This window comes from Gekko japonicus, unplaced genomic scaffold, assembly GCF_001447785.1.
Source record: "Gekko japonicus isolate JY-2015 unplaced genomic scaffold, Gekko_japonicus_V1.1 scaffold6584, whole genome shotgun sequence".
NCBI classification, from domain to species: Eukaryota; Metazoa; Chordata; class Lepidosauria; order Squamata; family Gekkonidae; genus Gekko; species Gekko japonicus.
In genome coordinates, this window is record NW_015163283.1 from 9,557 (window position 1) to 19,819 (window position 10,263).

Sequence of the window (10,263 nt, forward strand, 5' to 3'; positions counted from 1 at the left end):
TTGGGAGGGGGGGAGAAGGCTGAACGGGGCCCTGTTCAGCCTTCTTCCCCCCCTCCCAATGGAACAGTCTGCTCTTCCCTTAATTTCTGTGTGATTTGGTTGGGTCCTCTTGGAGCTTGGTTTACTTTCGGTTTTTATGTGCTTAATGGACCTGAGAACGTGCTGTTTAAAATGTAAGTTCAAGCCTTCCCATGGGCTCCGTGGGCTTTTGGGGGGGGGGGAGAAGGCAGTATTCGCACCATAAGACGCACACACTTCCCCCCCACTTTTTTTTTGGGGGGGGGGAGTGTGTCTTATGGTCCGAAAAATACGGTACTTACTCTACTCATTGCAGCGGCCAAAACATCCATCGCATCTACATGGAGGGGCCAGACTCCTCTCACCCTATGTTCCTGATACTCCAACCTCTGGAACCATCTAGTGATGGACAAAATCACTGATAAGCTAAATTGTAATGAACCATTTTATGAATATGATACCTTTTTTGGCAGATGGAATCCAATCCTGGAGAAGTTAGACTATGTCCTGGACAGAGTTAAAAAATCTCAACAAACTCAATACTATAATTATATTCGTCATGACTGGGTACTATGAGATCCGTGAAGTAAATACTTGCATGACTTTTATGTCACGATTAGTATAATTCACTTATTATTGTTAATGTTTGTATTTTAAACTTTCCAATTATAACAAAATTTAGTAGTTGGTCGGAATTGTAAGTTGTAAGTTGTTAAACGCAAGTTGAATGTGATGAAAATGTTTCACAAATGTTACTGTTTAAATTTATAATAAAGAAATTTTACAAAAAAGAAGTTCTGATCCCAGACTGAAGCTTTCCCCACATTCTAGGCATTTATATGGTTTCTCCCGTGTGAGTTCTCTCATGGTGACGAAGATTTGAACTCTCGTTGAAGCTCTTTCCACACTCCAGGCATTTATATGATTTCTCCCATGTGAAATTTCTGATGGACATTAAGATGTGAACTCTGACTGAAGCTTTCTCCACACTACAGACATTTATATGGTTTCTCCCCTGTGTGAATTCTTTGATGAGAGTTAAGGCTTCCACTGAGCCTGAAGGTTTTTCCACACTCCAGGCATTTATATGATTTCTCCCATGTGAAATTTCTGATGGACATTAAGATGTGAACTCTGATTGAAGACTTTTCCACACTCCAGGCATTTATATGATTTCTCCCATGTGAAATTTCTGATGGACATTAAGATGTGAACTCTGATTGAAGACTTTTCCACACTCCAGGCATTTATATGATTTCTCCCATGTGAAATTTCTGATGGACATTAAGATGTGAACTCTGATTGAAGACTTTTCCACACTCCAGGCATTTATATGATTTCTCCCATGTGAAATTTCTGATGGACATTAAGATGTGAACTCTGATTGAAGACTTTTCCACACTCCAGGCATTTATATGATTTCTCCCATGTGAAATTTCTGATGGACATTAAGATGTGAACTCTGATTGAAGACTTTTCCACACTCCAGGCATTTATATGATTTCTCCCATGTGAAATTTCTGATGGACATTAAGATGTGAACTCTGATTGAAGACTTTTCCACACTCCAGGCATTTATATTTTTTCTCCCCGGTGTGAATTCTTTGATGGGACTTGAAGTTTCCTCCGTCAATGAAGCTTTTCCCACACTCCAGGCATTTATATGGTTTCTCCCCTGTGTGAATTTTCTCATGGCAACGAAGATGTGAACTCTGATTGAAGCCTTTTCCACACTCCAGGCATTTATATGGTTTCTCCCCAGTGTGAATTTTCTGATGGGAACTAAGATGTGAACTCTGATTGAAGACTTTTCCACACTCCAGGCATTTATATGGTTTCTCCCCAGTGTGAATTCTTTCGTGCAAAGTAAGGCTTCCACTCTGACTGAAGCTCTTCCCACATGCCAGGCATTTATATTTTTTCTCTCCTGTGTGAATCCTTTCATGGGACTTGAGGCTTCCTCTGTCAATGAAGCTTTTCCCACACTCCATGCAGTTATATGGTTTCTCCCCTGTGTGAATTCTTTGATGCAATTTAAGGCCTCCACTCTGAATAAAACTTTTCCCACACTCCAGGCATTTATAGTTTTTTTCTCCTGTGTGAATTCTTTGATGCAATTTAAGGCTTCCACTCTGACTAAAGCTTTTCCCACATGCCAGGCATTTATATTTTTTCTCCCCAGTGTGAATTCTTTGATGGGACTTGAGGCTTGGTCTGTCAATGAAGCTTTTCCCACACTCCATGCAGTTATATGGTTTCTCCCCTGTGTGAATTCTTTGATGGTAAGTAAAGGACTCTTTCCGCCCAAAGCTTTTCCCACACTCCAGGCAATTATATGGTTTCTCCCCTGTGTGAATTTTCTGATGGCGACTAAGATGTGCAATGTAACGGAAAGTATTTCCACACTCCAGGCAGTTATATGGTTTCTCCCCTGTGTGAATTCTTTGATGCAATTTAAGGCTTCCACTCTGACTAAAGCTTTTCCCACACTCCAGGAAGTTATATGGTCTCTTCCCTGTGTGAATTCTTCGATGGATACTAAGCTGCCCACTCTTACTGAAGCTCTTTTTGCACTCCAGGCATTTATATGGTTTCCCCTCTGTGCGAGTTCTTTGATGGGAAATCAGGGTATTTTTCTGCACAACCCCTTTCCTACACTCCAGATATTTATACGCTTTTTCTTCCTTATGGGTATTCACATGCATCTGAATGTCTGATATTTCAGGAAATCTTTCCCCACTTACATTTCCTTCATTCTTATTATCTCCTCTGCATAGGTTTTGAAGTCGCAGAATTTCTTGAGAAGAGTTACTTTGTAAAAGACTGGAACTATTTATCCCTTTAAGTGTGGGTTTCCCTTCTTCCTTCCTCAGTATGTCGCAATAGTCATTATTGTCTTTTACATCAGAATATACTTTTTCTGTCGTCATCTCTACATGTGCTTTTGTTTCATTCACTGACTCCCAAACACCTCCTGCTGAGAGAAAGAAAAACCTGGCATAAACACACAGAGAAGAACAAAGCCTGAACATATGGAATGACATCAACTGCTGTAGAGAATGCAAGCATTCAAAAGCTTGGTGTCTGCACAGCTCTTAAAATGGAATCTTAGAACATAATTTTTTCTCTGAAGTGAACTGGAAGCTGGAGAAGCTACTGACCTGGGATCTTTAGTCACCTAACCGGCAGCCTCTCTGCTCCTTTCCACTAAGATCAAAGAATGGGATTTCATGCAGGCTTCGGCCCAGCAGTCACCAAACAAACATGGGCAGAAGCCCAATGATTCAGGGAAGACAACTTTTATTACACAACTGTTGGTAAAAAGAGAAACATGACTATTCCGATCCCCATGTGTTTTACCTTTCTTCAGGGTGCCTAATGATATCTCTTGCACCTTCTTCCTCATCCACCATGAGTCTTAGAGACTGGGACCCCTCAGAGAGAGGGAAGTGGGGTGGGGATGGTGAGAGCGGTCGAAAAGAGAGAGAGAGAGAGAGAGAGACTCCCATTCATCCAATAGGGCTGGGGACTCCCACAGTGAAATCAGAATCAGGCTGATCTCCTAGTCACTGCAGGAAAAAGCTGACTGGGTTAGTGCCCTGGCCAAGAAGGGCGCACATGTCAGCCTTCCCAGGCAGAGGGAAGCTGGGGAGCAGACTGCAGTCTACACATTAACTGCCTGAATATTCTTTAACCTTTACTAAAATTGTCCTTTCCTGCCTTCACAAGAGACCTTCCCACATGTTGCAGAGAATGCATGTAGAATGAACAACCTCTAAACAACCTCTACAGCTCTTCGTCAGACAGAGCCAACCTGCATCCACTTTCCAAATGTAACTGGGGACCAATTACTGGATATATGTGAGGTTTCAGTCACACATACGCATGATGCATATAACATGAGAATTCACTGGTGTCTGGACTGCAGTGGCTTTGGTCGCCCCAGTGAATAACCTGGGCTCAAGATGGACATGGCGAATTGGAATTCTCCGGGACCTCTCGGCAGCTTCTGATACCATCAGTAATGATACCCTTCTGGACAGCCATTTGGGGTCGGGACTGGAGACACTGTGGTTTGCTGGGGTTAGGGTGAGAGGGCTAACAAACTGAAACGTAATCCTGGCAAAATGGGAGGTGCTACTGGTGTGTGCGCAGTGGGGTGTGTGTGTGTGTGTGTGTTTCCAAGAGATGCTCCATCCCTGCACTGTGACGAGGCCTTTAAAAAGGGCAAGGAGGGCCCTGGCCTGTGTCGGCCAGGTCAGCCCAACCTCATCAGATCTCGGGATCTAAGCAGGGCTGGCCCTGGCTAGTATTTGGACGGGAGACCGCCGAGGGACACCAGGGTCATGACATGGTGGCAGGCAATAGCAAACCACCTCTGAATGTCACTTGCCATTTGAAAACCGGCAGGCTCACCAGAAGTCAGCTGTGACTTGACAGCAAAAAAAACAACAACATACAACAGAGCTTCAGATTAAAGGCTTCCTCCTTCACCTCTACTGTCTGACCTGGCTCCAAAGCCCTTGAGACGTGCCATCCGATAATCAAGTGGACATTAGAGGCAGCAAGGTATGGGATGCTGAATTCAAGCTCACGCTGTCTGCAGATGATGCTTTGCTTCTGCTGTCTGATCCTGAGTAGTCGTTACCAGAACTGATTAAGCTTATCAGTGAATTTGGGGAGATAGCGGGATACCCCATTAGTTGGGATAAATCTCACGTCCTGTCTTTGACAGAACCAGTTTCATCTGATACTCACAACCTGTGGCCATTTAAAACTGATGCTGAATTTGTCAACCATCTTGGTGTTATTGTCGCAAGGGAGATCTGTTCCCTAGCTCAAGTAACTATGAAGCTAGGTTCCCTTTAAGCTGCGCCAGGCTGCGCTGGCGCACCAATCTCCCGTGATCAGCGCAGCAATTTTTTTCACAGCGCAGGAGAGGGAGGTTCCCCTCCCAATGGCCATGCCGCACAGATCCGTTTGCCCAGGCAGCACAGAAACGCGGCAGTAAGATTTGTTTCCTAGTCTGGGCTGGCCCCGCCTCCCATCAGCCAGGGTTTGCTTGCCCTGTGAAAGGGGGCGCTGCTGCTTTGCCCGGGCCGGCAGTCCCCTGCCTCATGCTCCTGGAGATACAGGAGGATTGCTCAGTTGCCCAGCTTCTTCCCTTCCTGAGGTGAGTCTCCTCCTAGCCGTTTATTTTGTCTGGGGATGTGGGGGGGAGGTCAGCTAGAATGGCCAGGCTGGGATCCCCGTGTGTTTGTAGGGGAGGCTGCGCACACCTCTTTTCATTCCTGGGCTGTTTCTCTTGGGGGGGGGAAGAGGGCTTTGCCTCTTCAGGAACGGCCCCTCAACTAGCTGCAGGACCGGCTCGTGCGGCTCACAGCGTCTCCCCTGTCTGTTTGTCGGCTGGTCCCCGTCCTCACTTCCCGCTGCCCGCACTCCTCTGGGCCCCTGCGGCCTGTGCCACAGCGGGGCTTGGGCATGCCCCCAGCAGCTGTCCTTCCATCGCTCCCCTCCTGATGCCGCTTCCCCTGGCCGCTGCAGGGCTCCTCCCCCTGCATTGCCCAAGCCGGGCTCCTGCCTCACGGGGGGGGGTGTCCTGGTCTCACCCGACGGGCAAAGACGTTTTGTTGGCGGGGATGGAAGTCGTGGCTTCCTCCGAGCCTGGGCACCTCTCTCTGGTGGGTGCAGCGGAAGGAGAGCTCTCCCAGTGCTGCTGCAGCTGCTGGCCATGCCCCCTCGCCGGCCGCTGCTGAGTACTCCAGTGCGCACCCTTTGCCGGGGCATAGCAGTCCGGTCAGGGGAGGGGGTGCGCTGGGCTGCTGCCGCTCACCCACTGATCCTCCTTGGAAGTGCAGCTTGGGTGCAAATCCCTATGGGCCGCTCTGCCACAGCAGAAAGACACTTGGGAGCACAGCAGCCAGCCCAGCAACAGGGACGTGGTGGCCAAGCCAAAAACAGAGGCGGCAGTTCCCTGTCTGGGGGGGGGGAGGCTTGGCCGGGGGAGCCCCCTTGCTAAAAACGGGGAGCTGCTGCTGCGCCTCCACTTGGGGCAGAGGGCTCTTCCGGGACTTGCAGGCGCCTTCGCCTTCCTCTTGACCCCTGAGCTGGAAGGAAGGAGGAGAGGGAGGCAGGGGGGTTCGGCATGCGTGCCATGCCCCTTCACCCACCCTCCCGGACGCCACCCTGACTGGATTTGGGCACGGGGGTAGGGAAAAAAAAGGCACACAAAGGGCTCCCCGCCCCCCACCATTTCCTGCTCGTTGTTTCCCCTAGGCAATCTTCCACCACTTACACGGTACAACACACCTTCTTTAGGACAGCAGAAAAGAGCCAGAGTTCAGTGGCCCCCCAAAGACTAACAACATTTGTGGCAGGGTAGGAGCTTTCGTGAGTCGCTGCTCACTTCTTCAGATACTGTGACTTACAAAAGCTCATACCTTGTCCCCAAATCTCGCTAGTCTCTAAGGTGTCGTAGGACTCTTGCTCTTTTCTACTACTACAGGCAGACTAACATGGGTACCCATGTTGATCTATCTACTCTAGGACAGGCAAGCATATGACTTCGTTTCCCCAGTTCTGTTTTCCTTCCACAGGACATACCCTCACACTCATCTTTCCTTCCACACCCTCAGTTCGTAACTCTCTAGCCCCTTTGCAAAACACAGGTCAAGGAAGCCCCAGACTGGAGGGAAACACCTGCCCTGACTGATCCACCCTCTCCAAAGGGAGCATCGCTTGGCACCAGCTTCTTCTCATGTCCTCTCGTTTGGTGCTCCATTCGCCACAAGGAGGAACCGGGACTCTAGCCAGGTCGATATACAGGATCACAGAGCTTAGGCATCGTCACTCCCAACAGTATTGAGGGACGAGTCAAAGGAAAACAAACTCCTTACCCAGAGAGGCCACGTTCCCAAAGTTCTCCAGCATGACTTCCTTGTACAGAGCTGTCTGGGCTGGGCGCAGCAGGGCCCACTCCCCCTGGGTGAAATACACGGCCACCTCTTCGAAGGACACCCCGCCCTGCAAGAAGGAGGAAGCATTTCTTAATATCAGTGGGAAACTGGTCCATGGGGAAAAAAACCCAAAACAGCAAAATGATTCTTGAAAAGCGGCAGAAAGAGGAGGGGAATCAGAGTCCTTACACTTTCCCTTCCCAGCTCTCCTTGGCGCATCTTACTTATCATTTATTTTGTGTATTTCTATCTCACCCGTCCCACGAGCGGGCTCAGGGCGGGTAACATCATGTTACAATAAATACAATTAAGAATTAAATTAGTGCTTACACCCAGGGGGCTACCAGCCTGCCACTTGCTCTGGCTTCCTGACTGAATTCATCAGAACATCAGAAGAGCCCTGCTGGATCAGACCAACCGTCCAATCTAGTCCCACCTCTTGTCTCATACAGTGACCAACCACTTCCTCTGGAGGGCCAGCTAGAGGGCATGGAGGCCGAGGCCTTCGTAAGAACATAGGAAGAGCCCTGCTGGATCAGACCAACCGTCCAATCTAGTCCCACCTCTTGTCTCATACAGTGACCAACCACTTCCTCTGGAGGGCCAGCTAGAGGGCATGGAGTCCGAGGCCTTCCCCTGAGGTTGCCTCTCCTGGCTCTGTGGTTCAGGGGATCAGTGCCTCCGAATAGGGAGGCTCCCCTCAGTCACCATGAACAGTAGCCATTGGGGTCCTCCTTCCCATCACAGATCGGAGCCAGAATGTCCGACTGGCGAGCAGAATGGGTCTGGGGAGCTGATGCATAGCAGCAAGAGGAGCAGATCGGTTGAAGCAACAGGCTAGGGGTCACCTTCAGTTAGAGGTGTCACGTTCAGTTCTTAGGGAAAGATCATTGACAAAAACTGCACTGCAAAACTGTATCTCAAAATCCCCACAGACCCTACATTTCTGACCACTTGCCCCTCCTCTTTCAGGTAACAACAGAGGTGTAATGTGGTTCATCTCAAAGAACATTTCATCCTACAACAAAAGCAGCATTGGATACAAACAATAAAAGCCGCATTGGATACATGTTAGGGCCTCCCCCTCTCATGACCCACCTGCCATTTGTTTGAGGGGACCTTAAAGGTGTTCAGAGTTCTGCAGGGAATTACAAAATATCTTGAAAGGAATTTGAAAAAATTTAGTATTGGCAAATCTCACTTCCCCCACTTTGTTTCCTTCATGGGCATCTCTGAAGTCTCATTCCTGGCGCCTCATCAGGGAAATGGGCTCCAGTGGCCATTGTGTGTATCGTTGAACCCCAGGCCTTTCTTCTGTGGGATATCGGATTTTAACAGTACCCTCAAAACTAGTTAGCTGGTGCATTTTTCACGTGGCCTGATGATGCAGAAAGGGACAAATTTTGTAGGCATTACTGCTGTTAGATATTCATACTCCCCTTTTCTTCCAAAAACATGTTTCACCCTGGAAACACTACGTTTTCAGATGTATCCAACCTCCCTTCAAGTTTTAAGTGTTTGGTGAACAGTTTTTAAATTGGTGGTGAACCAGTTTGACAGATAAGTTAATATTATGAAGTATATAACTTGTTTGTAATTTTGATCCAAGTTATAACATTAGTTTTTGATGTCTCAATAAAAATCATAAAAGCTGTGAGTCCTTATCTGTGAGTCCTTATCAGGAGACAAGCACGTTTGTATTTAGTTCTCTGTTCCTTATGAGGGACAACTAAGTTTGGATGCTCAGAACAGATTGCGATCTTATCACCTTCCCAAGAGGAAAGCAGCCATTGTGTCTTTGTCCCAGCATGCCTCAGTACAACCCATGATCGTTTTCGATACACACAGGTGTACTTCGTGAAAAGTCTCCTCAGGTACCACCTTCATACTGTCCAGCACTGCAAACTGGGCTTCTGCGGGACCATCTAACAATAACATCAGCCACCCCACCTTTTTTGTTTTAACATCAAGGCCAAGAAACATTCCGTGTGACTCAAAATCTAGCTCTCTAAGCCCTGACCTGGATAGCCCAAACAAGCCCGATCCCATCAGATCTCGGAAGCTAAGCAGGGCCGACCCTGGGAGACCTCCAAGGCGTCTGAACGTCCCTGGCCGCCATGCCCCACTAGGGGTCACCAGACGTCAGCTATGACTTCCAAGCTAAAAAAAAAAATTCTCCTTCTCCACTAGGACTGCCAATTCCGGCTTGGGGAACACCTGCAGATTTGGGGGTGGTGCCCTGGAAGGGAAGGAGGGAGCTCAGCAGAGGGACAGGGCATGGAGGCTGCCCTGATCTCTCTTTTCCAGAAAAGCACCAGGAGAACCAGGCACCATCCTAGACAGCAGGGGACCATCTTCTGCCTTCCCAGTGGACAGAGCCAGAATCAAGCAAAAGGAGCCCAATCCGCTTTTGCAACAAAGAAACATCTCTGCCCTCCAACTGCTCATCTTCCCAAATGAATCCCCACCCCAGTACCTGAGCTGGCCGCATGGCGACTCTTTTCCTTTCAGCACCTGGAGGAGATGGCGGAGAAAGCCTCAAAGGCATTTTTCTGCTGCTGCCTGTGAGGGAGAGAAAGAAAGAAAGAAGGGAGGGAAACCCTTTTTGCTGTCCCTTGGCCTTTCCTTTAGGAATCCTCCTGCCTTCCCTCCCCAGCCCCAACCAAAGTCCAGACGCCTTTTTCCCATAATTCCCTGCGCCTCCATCCTATGCATGTCTCTATGGAACCTGGAGCTACTTGATCCCTGTCCAGCCTCCTGAGGTGCCCGATTCGGATTCTGCACGCAGGGCTTTGCAGTGGCCTCCTGGATCCACACAAAGGTGTCAAGAGGCTTTCCCTGATGCAGGAAGACACATCCAAGAGGAGGCACGATCTGCAACTTCTCCCCCTCAGCTCCCCCCCCCCAAATCTCCCCGGGGGAGGGGTTGGGGTGCACATTATTATTATTGTTATTTGAGTTTTTACCCCTCCCTCCCAGCCAGGGCGGCTTACCCAACTGCAGCATAATTACAATAGGACGTAAAATATAAATTTGAGTAAAACAATTCAGAAACCCTAGGGAGCACTTACCGGGAATGGGGAGGGGAGGAGTCCGAGATAAACGCGAGGCGGATATGTAACACGGAAGTGACGCGAAAAACATCGGCGGCAACGCTCGGGTTTGTGAGCGATTAGCTTCTACCCTAGAATTTTGCCCAAAGACCAGAGCATTGCCCTCTGACCTGCCAAGATCACTTCCGGGTGACGGCACTCCGCTCGCCTTTATTTCCGCCAGCCGCTTCGATTCA

General features: G+C 48.7%; 2 protein-coding genes across 2 annotated transcripts; both read right to left on the bottom strand.

The window, feature by feature from the left end:
- Nucleotides 1-1,511: 1,511 nt before the first annotated feature.
- On the bottom strand, nt 1,512-2,949 carry LOC107107000 (zinc finger protein 501-like). The gene has a single exon (XM_015407215.1). The coding sequence runs from the start codon at nt 2,946-2,948 to the stop codon at nt 1,512-1,514; it is 1,437 nt and encodes a 478-aa protein (XP_015262701.1). The 5' UTR covers nt 2,949.
- Nucleotides 2,950-5,623: 2,674 nt separating this feature from the next.
- On the bottom strand, nt 5,624-10,230 carry LOC107107001 (KRAB domain-containing protein ZNF747-like). Its single transcript, XM_015407216.1, has 4 exons — nt 10,046-10,230; nt 9,451-9,536; nt 6,952-7,041; nt 5,624-5,791 (listed from the first exon to the last, which is right to left on the bottom strand). The coding sequence occupies exons 1-4, from the start codon at nt 10,116-10,118 to the stop codon at nt 5,624-5,626; spliced, it is 417 nt and encodes a 138-aa protein (XP_015262702.1). The 5' UTR covers nt 10,119-10,230.
- Nucleotides 10,231-10,263: the final 33 nt, after the last annotated feature.